Source organism: Populus alba, chromosome 19 (genome assembly GCF_005239225.2).
Source record: "Populus alba chromosome 19, ASM523922v2, whole genome shotgun sequence".
Lineage (NCBI taxonomy): Eukaryota > Viridiplantae > Streptophyta > Magnoliopsida > Malpighiales > Salicaceae > Populus > Populus alba.
Window position 1 is genome coordinate 4,639,134 of NC_133302.1, and position 16,159 is coordinate 4,655,292.

General features: G+C 37.3%; 1 protein-coding gene across 1 annotated transcript; it reads right to left on the reverse strand.

The window, feature by feature from the left end:
• Nucleotides 1-8,273: 8,273 nt before the first annotated feature.
• LOC118034673 (G-type lectin S-receptor-like serine/threonine-protein kinase LECRK3) lies at nt 8,274-14,508 on the reverse strand. The gene is made up of 5 exons (XM_073406544.1): nt 14,479-14,508; nt 13,241-14,142; nt 12,737-13,167; nt 8,828-8,962; nt 8,274-8,413 (listed from the first exon to the last, which is right to left on the reverse strand). Exons 1-5 carry the CDS (start codon nt 14,506-14,508, stop codon nt 8,274-8,276), a joined length of 1,638 nt encoding a protein of 545 aa, XP_073262645.1.
• Between the last annotated feature and the right edge of the window lie 1,651 nt (nt 14,509-16,159).

The window sequence follows — 16,159 nt, forward strand, 5'->3', positions numbered from 1 at the left end:
ACTTGTGTTGAAGGAAACAACACGGCTTATTGACAAAATCAAAAACCTGTCCCTTTCTGACATGTATGGTCTCAAACTACTTCCCAGGAAGCTTGGAAGATTTTAGCATCCACATATGCCACCCCCTTCAGAGGCCCCATCAAGCAAGTCAAGGCCAGCTTCAAAGCCCTCACTAAAGGCTCTCTTAACATCTTGGATTGCATTCACTCTGTTAAAGCACGGGTTGATGAATTAGCAATGCTTGACGCCTCTAGAAAGTTTTGGAAGAATTGCGAGATGACTACAAAGAACTTGTGCGTGTCTTACAAGCCCGCGACACTTCAATAACCTTTGACGAACTTCATGAGAAATTACTCATGTTTGAAGCTTCTCTACATGCCTTAACCAAAGCCCCTTTGCAATTCTCACCTACGGCCAATGAAGCCACTAGTCGTCTCGAATATCGATCTCAGGCCTCACCTTCTCTATTTCTTATTGTTATCTTTCTGTTATCTTTATTGTTTCACAATTGGTATCAGAGCCTTGCTTAAGAGAGATCTTTGTTTCTGTTTTTTTGAGAGCTAAACACGTAAGAAAAAGAGAGAGTATTGAGAGTTAAACACGTGAGGAAAAGAGAGAGTGAGATGGGTGATCTTCAAGTCATTGGAGGGATTAAAAAGCTCAACAATCAGAACTACAAAACTTGGTCAACATGCATGATGTCTTACATGCAGGGCCAAGATTTGTGGGAAGTTGTGAGTGGTTGTGAAATTACACAACCAGAGGCTGAAGATGCAAGCGGTACTCTACGAAAATGGAAGATAAAGGCAGGCAAAGCAATGTTTGCTTTGAAAACTACAATAGAAGAAGATGTGCTAGAACATATTCGAGATGCCAAAAATCCTCATGAAGCTTGGAATACATTTGCCAAGCTATTCTCCAAGAAGAATGACACAAAACTTCAACTATTGGAGAGTGAACTACTGTCAGTAGCTCAACGTGAGCTCCCTGTTGCTCAGTTCTTTCATAAGGTGAAGACTTTATGCAGAGAGATTTCTGAATTGGATACAGAAGCTCCAATTGGTGAAACTAGGATGAAAAGAATAATCATTCATGGTTTACGTCTAGAATTCAGAAGCTTTGTTGCTGCAGTACAAGGATGGCAAAACCAACCATCACTTGTTGAGTTTGAGAATTTGCTTGCTGGACAAGAAGCCTTAGCTAAGCAAATGGGAGGAGCTTCAACCAAGGGTAAAGAGGAAGCACTCTACGTCAACAAAGACAGCAGGAACTTTAAGTAGTATGGAAATGGTGGAGTGAAAAAGTACAGTGACAAGATTAAAAGTCATCAAGGTGCAGGACGCAACCGTGCAATGGGAGGCTGGAAAAATCAAGGTGCAGAAGGCAACCATTCAATGGGAGGCTGGAAAAATCAAAGCAACAACAAGAAATTTGAAGGAAAATGTTACAATTGCGGGAAGAGAGGTCATATGGCCAGAGTCTGCAATTTGCAAAAAAAATACATGGAGAGTAATGTTGCTACCTCTAAAGTTGAAGATGAATGGGATGCAGAGGCACTACTTGTCACAGAGGAAGAAGACAATGAACTGGCTCTTACTGCAACAACTATTCTGTGTGATGTTGTTAATACCAGAATTGAAGTCGGATGGGATATTCAGACAATATCTATAGCAGGAGAAGATGATGAACAAGCCTTCACAACAAATATGTCTGATCAAATTGATTATGAAAGTGACTGGATTGTAGACTTTGGCTGCTCAAATCACATGACTGGAGATAAGGAGAAGCTGCAGAATTTGACAGAATACAAGGAAAATCGTGTGGTAATAACAACAAACAATTCAAAGTTACCAATAGCTCACGTTGGTAATACAATGGTTTCTAACCATCACAGTGACAATGAAGTGGCAGGAGAAGATGATGATGAACAAGCCTTCACAACAAATATGTCTGATCAAATTGATTATGAAAGTGACTGGATTATAGACTTTGGCTGCTCAAATCACATGACTGGAGATAAGGAGAAGCTGCAGAATTTGACAGAATACAAGGAAAATCGTGTGGTAATAACAACAAACAATTCAAAGTTACCAATAGCTCACGTTGGTAATACAATGGTTTCTAACCATCACAGTGACAATGAAGTGGCACTGCAGAAGGTTTATCATGTTCCAGGTATGAAGAAAAATATTCTCTCAGTGTCACAGCTAACATCGGCTGGGCATTATGTTTTATTTGGACCACAAGATGTGAGAGTTTATCACAATCTTGAGGTTACAGAGGAGCCACTAATGAAGGGTCAAAGGCGAGAATCAGTCTATGTAATGTCAGCAAAAACTGCATACATAGATAAGACCAGGAAGAATGAAACACCAGATTTATGGCACTCACGGTTGAGTCATGTCAGCTATTCCAAGCTGGCTGTGATGATGAAGAAATCAATGGTGGAAGGTCTTCCTCAACTTGAAGTAAAAACAGATGTGGTATGTGAACGATGTCAGTATGGAAAGGCACACCAATTGCCGTATGAAGAGTCAAAATTCAAAGACAAGAAACCATTAGAATTGGTTCATTCTGATGTGTTTGGCCCGGTGAAACAAGCATCCCTCAGTGGAATGAGGTACATGGTGACCTTTATTGATGACTTTTCACGGTATGTATGTGTATATTTTCAAAAGGAGAAATCTGAAACATTCTCAAAATTCAAAGAATTCAAGAGTGCAGCAAAAGCAGAAACTAGTGAACATATTCAGTCTCTACGCACGGATAATGGGGGAGAATATACGTCAGATGAATTCTTCAAGTTCTTACAGAGTCATCGAATAAGTCATCAATTCACATGTGCCAACACTCCACAATATAATGGCATCGCATAAAGGAAGAACAGGCACCTCACAGAAATTTGTCGATGCATGCTTCACGCAAAAAAATGTCCCTAGACGTTTCTGGGCAGAGGCCATGAAGACTGCTGCGTATGTGATCAACAGGCTTCCACAACAACGGTTATGTTTTCTTTCACCCTTTGAAAAATTATGGAACATGAAACCTGTGGTCAGCTACTTTCGTGTTTTTGGGTGTGTGTGCTATGTGTTTATTTCTGATCACTTACGTAGCAAAATTGATAAGAAAGTTATGAAGTGTATTTTTGTGGGTTATGACAGTCAAAGAAAAGGCTGGAAATGTTGTGATGCTCTAACTAGGAAGTGCTATACATCACGAAATGTGGTGTTTGATGAAGCTTCTTTATGGTGGCCAGCAGAAAAAGAAACAAAACCAGTTTCAGACTCCTTGCACCCTATCCATTTTCAATTGGAATCAGGTGAGGGAGAAGTTTCAGTTCAGGACAAAGGCCACACAAGTGAAGAAGAAGAAGAGAGCAGCAGACATCCTTGGCAAACAAGTGTGTATGATCGTACAAGTGAAGAAGAAGGAGAGCATAGCAGATCAGCTGAACCTCGACAGTCAACAAGAACTAGAAGGCCAAATCCTAAATATGCTAATGCTGCAATAACAGAAGAAGAAATTGCAGCAGAACCTGAGACATTTGAAGATGCACAAATTCACGTGGAATGGAATAAAGCCATGGAAGAGGAATTTGCTACATTGGAACAAAATCAGACATGGGTACTTGTACCAAAGCCGACAGGTGTGAAGCCTATTTCATGCAAATGGGTTTATAAAATTAAACGTCGCACAGATGGATTAATTGAAAGATACAAGGCATGCCTGGTTGCTTGCGGGTTTTCTCAGCAGTATGGCCTAGACTACGACGAAACATTCAGTCCAGTTGCTAAGATTACAACGGTGAGGGTTCTACTTGCACTTGCAGCAAACAAAAGCTGGAACCTGTGGCAAATGGATGTAAAGAACGCCTTCTTACATGGAGAACTGGATCGGGAAATTTACATGTCTCAACCAATGGGATTCAAGAATCAAGATCATCCAGAATATGTTTGCAAGCTACGAAAGGCGCTATATGGCCTTAAACAAGCTCCAAGAGCCTGGTATGGAAAAATTGCTGAATTCCTAACATATAACAGCTATTTAGTAACATATGCTGATTGTAGTGTGTTTGTCAAGTTCGTGAACACAAAAATAGCTATTGTGTTAGTGTATGTGGATGATTTAATTGTAACAGGAGATTATGAAGAAGAAATTCTCTTAACAAAAGAGAATTTGTCCATACGGTTCCAAATGAAAGAACTCGGCCAGCTCAAGCATTTTCTTGGCCTAGAGGATGATTATATTCATGAAGGGTTGGTTCTTCAGCAGAAGAAATATTGTAGGGATCTCTTGACAAAGTTTGGAATGTCTAATTGTAAACCAGTTTCAACTCCGATGGAACTAAATGCAAAGGTTTGTGCTCTTGAAGGAAAGGATTTAGAAGATGCAACAATGTATCGGCAATTGGTAGGTAGCCTGATCTACTTAACTTTAAGCAGACCAGATATTTCCCACACAGTTGGTGTGTTGAGTCGATACATGCAAAATCCAAAGAAGCCACATTTGGAAGCAGTTCGTCGAGTATTAAGATATGTGAAGGGGACACTCAATGAAGGCATTCTGTACAAGAAAAATGGAGATTGCAGACTTGTTGGATTTTGTGATGCTGATTATGCGAGTGATCATGACACTCGACGTTCAACTACTGGCTACGTTTTTATGCTTGGATGGGGAGCAGTTGCTTGGTGTAGCAAGAGACAACCAACGGTGTCTTTATCAACAACGGAAGCAGAATATCGAGCCACAACAATGGCAGCACAAGAGAGTACTTGGCTCATACGGTTGCTAAAAGATTTACGGCAGTCAACAAAAGCAGCAGTCACACTATACTGTGACAATCAATCAGCCATACGTTTGGCTGAAAATCCAGTCTTCCATGCAAGGACCAAGCACGTAGAAGTGCACTATCACTTTATCAGGGAGAAGGTCTTACAAGAAGAAATTGAGCTCAAGCATGTTAACACAAAGGATCAAGTTGCAGATTTGTTTACAAAAAGCTTGAGCAGTAATAAGTCTGAAGATTTATGTCGACAGCTCGGGATGATTAATAGAGAAGATGCTGGTGTTGAGAGGGGATGTTAAAATATCAACACCAAACTTGTTAAACTAAACTGACCAAGTCAGCAAAGTTGTCCTATTCTTTTGCAGTTCGTTAGTTTCAATTATTGCTTTTACTAATTATAGAAAGTTGTTAGTATTATGTGTCTAGAATAATGGAAGCAACTGTTAGTTTCTATTTGTACGTAACTGATTTGCCTATATAAAGCATATCAGTCCAGCTCAATAAAATTATCTCATTTCGTTCTCATCTTCCAGTGTACTTCTCTATTTCTTATTGTTATCTTTCTGTTATCTTTATTGTTTCACAGGATATTGCCAGGTTTGTGGACTCCAAGGGCACACTACAAAAAGATGCCCCTCCTTCAAATTTATGCCTCAAGAGACAGATTTTCCCAAAGCCAATAAAAATCCCAACTCGTGGCAGCCACAGGCTCATCTAGCCGCAAGCAACAGTCCCAACACTCCTTCGTGGCTGCTGGATAATGATGCTTCTGACCACATCACAGCTAATCTAAACAACCTATCTCTTCACACTCCATACACTGGCTCGGACGATGTTATGATTGGTGATGGTTCAAGCTGGCACATTACACATACAGGCTCCACAACTCTACAAACCTTCTCAAATCTTTTTAATCTCAGGAATATTCTTTGTGTTCCTAAAATTAAAAAAAATCTTATTTCTATTTATCAGTTTTGTGTAACAAACAATGTTTCCATTGAATTCTTACCTTGGTATTTTCTTGTGAAGGATCTGTTAACGAGAGTGGTTCGGGCTCAAAAGGAGAGCAAAGGTGGCGTCTATGAATGGTTGGGGTTCAGTCTAACGTCTTCTTCTCTAATTGCCTTTTCCAATTTAAAGATTGCCCTAATATATTGGCATTTTAGATTAGGTCACCCATCGTCACCTATTCTAAATGTTATCCTTTCCAAAAATAAGCTAGAGATCTCTTCTTTGGCAAAACATTTTTCCTGCAATGCATGTCAATTACCAAGAGTCAAAAACTTCCCTTCTCTGTGTCCTCCTCAGAGTCTCATACTCCTATTGAAATAATTTTTTCTGATGTATGAACTGTTCCTCTGTACTCAATTGATGGCTTTAAATATTATGTTATTTTTACGGATCATTTTACAAGATATACATGGTTCTATCATTTAAAACATAAATCTGATGTAAAACTTACATTCATACACTTTAAAGCCATTGTTGAAAATCTTTTCAAACAAAAAATCATACCTTTATATTCGGATAATGGAGGTGAATTTGAAGCTCTCAAAGATTTTTTTAGTTACATGGCATTTATCATCGTACTTCCCCACCACACAAACCTGAACACAATGGTGTCTCTAAGCGCAAGCACATACACATAGTGGAGACAAGTCTTTCTCTTCTCACTCATGCATCTTTACCCCAAAATTTTATTTAAAATTGATTTTTTTATGTTAATTTATTATTTAAAAGTAGTTTTTAAGATTTGATTTGTTTTTAATAGATGGGAGATTATTAAGTAATATACTAAAACGCGTAGCTTTTTCACTGTAGCTAAAGCTGTTTTTTTTTTTGCAATTTTGTTTTTCATTTTTTTTTTTGTGCCATTTTTTTTTTGTTTTTGGTTTTTTTTTTTCTGTAGCAGTTTTTCCTTCTTTTTTTTTTTTCCTTTTGCTTTTGTTTTTTTTTTAAAATGATTTTTCATTTTTTTTTGCAATTTTTTTTTCGTTTTTTATTCTGTTCCATTTTTTTTTTTCATTTTTGGTTTTTTTTTCTGTAGCAGTTTTTCCTTTTTATTTTTGTTTTTGTTTTTTTTTAACGCGTGGGGTTTTCACTGTAGCAACTTTGTTGTTTTTTTCCTCGCTTTTGTTTCTTCTATTTTTTTACATATAATGTATCATTGTGCACATAGTGAAACACTTGACTTTTTTTTTCCTTTTTTTTTTCTTTCGTTTTGCCCATGAGTTTTTTTTTTCGCTTTTTTCTTTGTGATTTTTTTTCTTTTAATGAATTTTTTTTTGTTTAATTTAGTTTGTTATTGTGAAATTTTGTTTTAATTTAGTTATCATACTTTCATTATACGGATCTCGGTTTTTTTTATATATTAAGCTGGTTGAGAACTTAGCTTTGTAGCTTTTTAAAAAAGAAAAAAAAAACACCATGGATTACTATAGTGTTTCCCTTACATGATTTTTGTTTGGCTACAATGTTTCCCCCACATGTTTATTTTTTAAATTATTTTTGTTAAATTTATTTTTTTAATATTGAGTTGGTTGAGAATTTAGCTTTAGCTTTCCCCACGTTTTTTTCATTATAATTATTACTATATTGTATTATATTATATGACTGTTTTTTTCTTTTGTTTTTTCTTTTTAATTTTTTTAATGAATTGTTTTTGTTTGATTTAGTTTGTTAATGTTAAATTTTTGTTTTATTTAGTTATCATATTTTCATGATACGAATCTTGGGTTTGATGGGTTAACGTGATTTGACGAGTTATTTTTTCATTTAGTTTAGTTTGTTAAAGTTAATTTTCTTTCTATTTAATTATCAGACTTTCATGACACGTATCCTGGGCTTGACGGGTTAATTTGGTCTGATGGGTTAACCAGGTTAATTCTGGGTAAACCCGTCATTTTTTTTTTCTATTTAGTTATCAAACTTTCATGACGCAAATCCCAGGTTTTACGGGATAACCTGGTTTAAAGGGTTAACCCAATTAATTCAATTCTTTTTCTTTTTCTTCATTAGTTTTTCCTTTTTTGTTGATTTTTTTCTTTGTTTTTTTAATTAATCTATTTAATTATCACACTTTTATGACACGACCTTATAGTCAAACCCACATCCAATATTCTTGGGTCCGGTGTTACAGTCAAGCTCACTTAAACTTGGGTCATGCAAGTTTAATTTTATTATTAATATTATAAATATTACTCTTAGGTCAGGCGTTGCAGCCAAACCCAAGATTTCTGGGTATAACTTTGCAGAAAAACCCAAGATTTTTTAAAATTTTATTTTTTTTAATATTTTTTATACAAAAAAAATGACCCGCGGCATCGCGCGGGTATCAAAGCTAGTAGTAACTATAGGCTGTCATCATACGATTCAAACTCTATCCCCACAACAGGTGGTGGATAATCCTTCCTTTGGGAGTCACCGTTCTGAAACACCTTCTACTGTAGCATCAACTCTGTTGTTTTCAAGGACATGGTGTTCAATATCAAATGGTTTGTTCGCAGTTGTCCTCAAGATCGTTGCCTTCAGGCAGGTCGATATCCTCTGTCCCAAGGTCATCGCCCTCAATCTCAGTTTCAAGGTCATCTTCCTCCCGGAGCTGCTCCCTGTTCTGTGAACCTTCTTCTTGTTGAGTTTAATATTCAAAACCGAAGCTTACAATAACACAAAACTCACAATACACACCCTCTCCTTCTCTCTACTGTTTCTCTCTATTCTCTCCACACCATATAACAGAAGATGGGCACTCTATTTATACACGAAATCAGAATACAAAAATTCAAACTTTCTAGGTGTGAAGGCGGCCGACGACTGTGGCAGCTGGTGGTTGGCGGCTGGTGGTTGGTGGCTGGTGGCTGGTGGTGGGTGGTTGCCTTCCTTGACCTTCTGGATGTTGAGTTTAATATTCAACAAATCTCCCCCTTAAACTCAATTGAGGGATGTCATGCCAAGCATGAACACTTCTTCTTTCAATGCCTTCTCTCTCCTTGTAGCCTTTATCCACTAATTTGGCTTTCCTCTTATAGACCCTTTTGACACCTTTTGCTTTCTTGTTTTCTGGTGGATAACTCAGCTTCCAAGTATCATTCTTCTCAATGGCATGTATTTCTTCATCCATTGTTTTGATCCATTTCTTTTCTGTGACAGCTTTATTGAAGCTTAATGGGTCACTATCTGCATGGAAACAAAATAAAGTTGTATCTTCCATGACTTGAGTGGCATCGTACAACTCTTCAAGATTTCGCATCCTTCTTGGTCCTTCTGATGAGGATGCTGATGGTGGTGTTGATGGTGATGCTCATGGTGTGTTCCTCTTGTTAAATACAGGGAATCTGTGTACCAGACTTTGTGGTTCAGCTGCTGGCATAATCACCGGACTTTGTGGTTCAGCTGCTGGCACAATCGGTTCTTCTACAAGTACTGTTGGTACTTCTTCACCTTCAAGGATCAAATCAATGTTGATCCATTTGACTACTTCTTGATCATCATTCCATTCCCAAGATTTATCTTCTTCAAAGATAACATCTCTACTCATAATCACCTTCTTCGTGATGGGATTATACAGCTTGTATCCCATCCTTCTTTCACCATACCCGACAAAGATGCATTTCTCACTTTTATCATCGAGCTTTGTCCTTCTTGCATCTGGGATCTTTGCATATGCCACACAACCAAAGACTCGTAGATGGGTAACACTTGGTTTGTGACCAATCCATGCTTCTTCTGGAATGACACCTTGCAAACTTCTGGTTGGGCAGCGATTCAATAGATACACTGCACATGATACAGCTTCAGCCCAGTATTGCTTGGGCAACTTCTTTGCTTTGAGCAGACTTCTTGCCATGTCAAGAATCATGCGATTCTTCCTTTCAGCTACACCATTTAGCTGTGGTGTATAAGCTAGTGTTGTCTGATGTCTGATGCCTTGTTGTATACAATAGGCTTTAAAGTCATTTGCTATATATTCTCCACCTTGATCAGATCTCGCGGTTCTAATCATGTAGCCACTTTGCTTCTCCATAATTGCTTTAAAATCTTTAAAACAATTGAATACTTCTGACTTCCTCTTCAGAAACTATATCCACGTCTTTCTACTAAAATCATCAATAAAAGTGAGGAAGTACCTATTTTGTCCAGTCGACATAGGCATTATTGGGCCACACACATCTGTGTGTACTAACTCCAGTGGCCTTTTTGCTCTCCAGTTGACTTCTTTGGCAAAACTGGATCTGTGATGTTTGCTAAGGACACAACTCTCACAGACTTCATCTGGATGATCAATGTGAGGCAAACCTTTGACCATCTTCTTGCTTGCTAGCATCTTCAGACTCGTGAAATTCAGATGTCCAAGCCTTAGGTGCCAAAGCCATTCTTCACTGTTGGTGATGACACTCAAACACCTTGCTGCATCATACTAGATGTTCAAAGGAAACATCCTATTCTTGGACATTTTCACATAGGCCATTAATCTCCAATTGTTGTCTCTAATTGTCAGATGACAATTCTCCGAGTAAAAAGTATAGCCTCTCTCCAAAAGTTGACCTAAGCTGATCAGGTTCTGCTTTATGGCTGGGACATAATAGACATGGCGATGTAGCTGGAATCGCCATTCTTCAACTTGATTGGGATGTTGCCTTTACCTTTGAATGGAACCTTTATGGTATCTCCAAAAGTAACTAGACCTTGTTTGGTCTCATCTAGATTACTAAATAACTCTCGGTAGCCGCACATGTGATTGCTGGCTCCAGTATCTAGATACCATATATCCTCCTTTTTCTCATCAAGTCCTTGTTGGACAAGAAATGCAGCTTCTTCTCTGTCATCCTTCTCTACATAGTTGGCTTGCTCACGTATCTCCAACGGAGCTTTCCTTCTGCATTCAGTGCTATAGTGCCCAAATTGATTGCAACTATAACATTGGATATTCCTCTTATCACGGTTATTGTAACCGCCTCCTCTTCCTCTAGGAGTGAATGCTTGTTGTCCTCGACCTCCTCTGGTGGTGTTTCGACCACCTCTTCCTCTAAAGCTTGTATTCCAAGATCTTTTCCTTGGAATTGCTGAAATCCTCCTCTGGATTGTTGAGTTCTTGCTTGAGTGGTATATCCACTTGTTGAAGTCTCCCCTTGCTCATATCTGTCCTTGAAAGACAGCTTTGCTTGTAAGGCATGCTCGATGGCCTTATCTCCATTTCGCTATACAATCTTCTGCTCATGAGCTTGCAAAGAACTCATAAGTTCATCTACTGTCAACTTGTCCACATCTTTGGACTCTTCAATTGCGACAACAACAAAATCAAAATTTTCTCAGTAATTCGAGAATCGATGAGGGCTTCTCCATTTCTCCTCATCTAGTTGACTATTACCATAATCCTTGTGTGATAATCAGAAATAGATTCTAGGGACTTCATTTGCAATAACTCAAATTCTCCTCGTAAAGATTGAAGACGAATCTTCTTGATTCTGTCAGCACCTTTGTATTTCTGTTGGAGAGCCTCCCATATATCATGTGATGTTTCAGCGGAAGCTATGATCTCAAATGTATCTTCATCAAGACCTTGATAGATGATGGTCTTTGCTTTGTTGTCCTTCTTTCTGTTGACTTTCAGGGCTTGCTTCTGTGCCTCTTGTAAAGCATCTTCTGCTTCTTTGGACTCTGGTTCATCATAACCATGTTGTACAATATCGAAACACTCTTGTGAACCAAGGAATGCCTTCAATCTGATGCACCAACTATCATAGTTGTCTTTGGTCAGCTTCGGGATGAGTGTATGTGTACCTTCTATAGTCATTTTGCTCTTTGAATGACTATATCACCTTTCTGGGAGCCGAATTTGGCCAAACAGACACTGTAGATCGATCCGGAATGGTCCAAATAGTAGGGAATCAGTCTGACTTTGTTGAAATCGGGTCAAAAAATGGGTGAACCGGTCAAAAACCAATTCTGTACGGCGGGCGGTTCACTGGGTTGAACCGGGAATATTCTTGGAATATTCTTTCGGCGTGCTGGCGGCTCGGTGCAGTGTACGGCGCGGCTCGCGACTCGGGTACGGCTCGGCTCGGATCGGCTGGAGGCTCGGCTCGTGGCTCGGCTTAGGCGGCTTGAATATGGCGAGCGTGCACAACAGTCGTCTTCAACCTCTGGCACGCGTGGGTTGCGCGTGGTCGTCTGTGCAGAATCTTCAGGCGGCACGTGTGGTCTACCACGAACTCCGATGAGGCTAATGTTTTCGGCAGTGAGTTCGTCTTGATGAGCTCTACACTATGGAATGATCAAAACGTGTTTTTGACAACTTTGAAAATTCAGATATACCCCAAAACTCTTCTGTTTTCCGACGAACGAGGCTCTGATACCAATTGTTGGTGGGAGAAACCACTGGTGGTGGCTTTGAAACACTCAGAGGGGATAAAACACAAGGTTTTATTACATAAAACCTTGTGTTTTATCCCCTCTGAGTGTTTCAAAGCCACCACCAGTGGTTTCTCCCACCAACACTTCTATCCGCAAAAGTTGAATGAACAACCAATGTTAGCACAAGCAAACAACAAACAGCCAAGACCTTTGCAGTTTTGTTGTAAATGGCTATCATTTAGCTGTAGCATTAAAATTCAAGACTTAATCTTCACTCTCCTGGTCATAGAACTCACTATGTCACTCTCTAATCACTAAGAACGGTAAAGAAATGGTTATTCTGTAATATTTGTATTATCTTTGCATTATCTTGTATATATATATATAGGCTGATGGAAAACAAACCCTTAATTGTATTAGGGTCTTGAACTCATAGAAATCCAATGAAATATATAGGCTGTGTAAATACAGTCCATTTGTTCCATAGGCTTACTGCACCCCAGCTTCCAAGCCTAAGCTTTCCTAGATAGGACGCAGCCTATGTCCCATCCAAAGCCCAAGCTAGCTAGGAGGGTGTTGAGACGTCTACTTTTATACTGCTTCTGCAACAGATGATCTCCAGAAGTACAACTCCGAAGCTGTAGATATCAGCTTTTACCGACATCAAGGCGTTATTCTGCCATTCAGGTGCCATGTGCCCTCGACTCTGTGAGAGTGCCATCGAGCTTCTTATTTCATCTGGATATAATAGCTTTGATAATCCGAAATCGGAGATTTTGGCCATCCAAGAATCATCCATGAGAATGTTTTGAGGGGTTATATTGCAATGGATGATGCAGGCTTGACACTCTTCATGTAGATAGAGTATTCCTCGAGCAATATCTAGAGCAATCCTCACTCTTTCTTTCCAAATTGGGCGCCTCTCAGACTGGAATAAAAGATCGGCAAGGGTGCCGTTTCTCAAGTACTCGTAGACGAGAACCCTCCGAGAGCCCTCCACACAAAAACCAAGCAACCGAACCAAGTTTCTGTGATAAGTTTGTCCAATCACAGTGATTTCTGCTCCGGACTTTTTTTCCCCTTCATCTATAAGAAAATGACCGCAGAGTAAACTCTCCAGCCAAGCTTATGATTCCTGACAGCTTTTCGTAAAGATAAGCTCGATCCCTGTACACGCAGAAAGTAGAGATTGCAATGACAAAACACAAGAAAGTAACAGAGCCGAATGCTATAGCAAGAAACACAAGTAAACTTTTCTTGCTTTCTATGATGATTGTCGGGCTCATTGGAGGTGCAGCATGAGATGCTGCTTTCACTTTGAAGAAGGCTATAGATGATATGTTTATATCTTTTAAACCATATCGAATTGGTGCAGTATACTTTTCACACCTCTCATTCATATATAGAGCAACATCACAAAGACAATCTTCCAGGCAACGCAAACCACAATTTTCCTTCTTCACATGTAGGACAGAATAAGGATTTGGCTCGAACAATATATTCTCTACGGCTTTGACATCGTACATTTTCCCTTCTTTGGTGCCTCTGCAAAAACTTTCAGTGACATTCTTGTAGCATCCACTGAATTTCTCACTTGGGTCATTGAAAGCAAATCCAGGATAACAGGAACAGTCAGCATTAGTGCCCAAGCCAGAGCAATAACTGTTGAAATCACAGAAGCCATGAACATTGCATTGATTATTCAACGCAGACCACTCAATATGCACACTCCAGCTAGTTTTGTTCTCTAAGCAGTGTGAATACAACCTGAAAATCCCATCAGCATCAAACGTCGCACGAAAGATTGTTGTTTTGTTGTTACAGGGATAAGAACTTCTTGCCAACAAGACTGGTTTTTTAGAGTCCGTATCCATGGACAGAAATCCCTGGTGATTAAGATAGAGAGTACTGAAGTAACTCAACCCAGTAGTATGACTGGCCCAGTAAGTATCAACATCTTGACCAGCGCTGTTTGTAGGGTAGGCGACAAGCTTTCCATATTCCTGTATCTGGAGGAGAAACCTTCCACTGGAGTGATTTGAGCTCGACACACTTGAAACCAATTTATCACTTTGTATTTTTCACTTTGCATATATGATATTTGTTTTTCAATGTTATCTTACAAGATTTGCATTTTTGTTTTATATCATATCTAACCATTAGACAGCTAAACTTAATAATAAAAAACTCATTATTTTTATATTTTTCTTATCTTATATCCAATATGTGATAAATAAATTGGAATAAAATAAATCATTGAAGATTAATATATAAATTCCTCATCTTTATATTAAAGTGACATTTAAATCATATGAATAGGAAATAATATATTACTTTACCGTGTAATAAATTACATCATCACTAGCCATGTACGTCCTCAAATTTCCTAGTATTTTACATATGATTTATTTTAAAATAACCGGAGGGGTAAATTTAATTTGTCTTGATTTACACAAATTGATAGAATATCGTTAAACACTTAGGCCATGTTTGTTTCTTAGAAAGTAGTTTCCGGGAAACCATTTTCCAAACTTTCCTGTGTTTGTTTGCCATTAGAAAAGTTGGTCAATGAAAAACACTTTCCGGTCAACGGAAAACACTTTCTAGTCAACGGAAAATATTTTCCGGTCAATGAAAAATACTTTTTAGTCAAAGAAAATTTTGGCTTGGTTTTCAGGAAAATGGTTTCTCTTTGCTGTGTTTGTTTTCCGGAAAGTGGTTTCCGGGAAATCACTTTCCAAACTTTCTTGTGTTTATTTGCTAGTAGGAAAGTTGGTCAATGAAAAATACTTTCCAGTAAAAGAAAAATTTGGCTTTGTTTTTAGAAAAGTGTTTTCCTGAAAAATTTGGGGGGAAAACACTTTCCAGAAGTTGTGAAAAATTTAAAAATATCATTATTTGATGATTATATCAAATTTAATCCTCAAACTTTTGATTACTCTTTATATTTTGTTTTGAATATTTATTTTTCAATTTTATCTCTTAAAATTTTATTTTTATATTAACTTTGGTCTTTATTTTTATAATTGTTATTTGCTTTTTCCTTATCATTTTTTTATTGAAATTTTTTATCTATCAAATTTGATTCTCATTATTTTGATTGTTATTTATTTTATTTGAAATAATTTATGAAATGTTGATTATTCTTATTTTAATTTCTTCATCTTTCATCTTCTTCTTTTTTTAATTTTTTAGATTTGATCTCTATTATTTTGATTATTATTTATTTTATTTAAGATAATTTATGAAATTATATTTTTTTTTTTCAATTTCATTCTCATTCAACCTTTTAATTTGTAAGATTTGTTCCTTATTATTTTAATAAAATTGAGAAAAATAAAATATTAATAAGTTCTTTTCCAGCTCATTTTCCATGACATAACCAAACATTGGAAAGTGTTTTCCAACTTATTTTTCATTACACTACCAAACATCGGGAAATACTTTCTTGAAATTCACTTTTCTGGAATTTACTTTCTCTGGAATTCACTTTTCAAAAAGAAATTACTTTCCAGCAAACAAACGGGGCCTTAACTGATTTTTTTTTAGTTCCGGTTAGACAACTATACAAATTAATATTAACAATGGCATTTAACTTTCAAATAAAAATTAAAAAAAGAAAAGAAAATTAACCTTTGATTTTATGAGGGATAAGGCATCATGTTTGAAAACCTCCATCTACGACATTCTCTAACAAAATACATTGTCTTAGTTTATTTTACATCTCTGGGATAAATAATGCATGCAAATGCCGTTCTATCTAATTAATGAGTATTAAGAACATATCATAAAACATTTCATGATGCAAATAAAATTTCGATCAAAAGACTAATTAAGTCGATAATGAATGGCTATTTAATTGGAAAGAGAATTTCTCCATTATAGTTCTATTTAATTATTCTTCCAATTGTAGACACTAAATTAATATTAGATAGATATAAATCATTATTTCGCAAGTTAAATCCTAGATATATTATTTAAGAAACTATGTATTATAAAGTATAAAATTTTAAACCAAAT

What these genes read in the sequence shown, in the direction of transcription:
- LOC118034673 (XM_073406544.1), bottom strand. Translation starts at nt 14,508, where the DNA reads ATGGCTAGTGATGATGTAATTTATTACACG. An exon ending in GCTGGAGAGTTTACTCTGCG is followed by an intron (nt 13,168 to 13,240) that starts GTCATTTTCTTA and finishes AACTTATCACAG; the next exon opens with AAACTTGGTTCGGTTGCTTG. An exon ending in GATCATCTGTTGCAGAAGCA is followed by an intron (nt 8,963 to 12,736) that starts GTATAAAAGTAG and finishes GTTTCCATGCAG; the next exon opens with ATAGTGACCCATTAAGCTTC.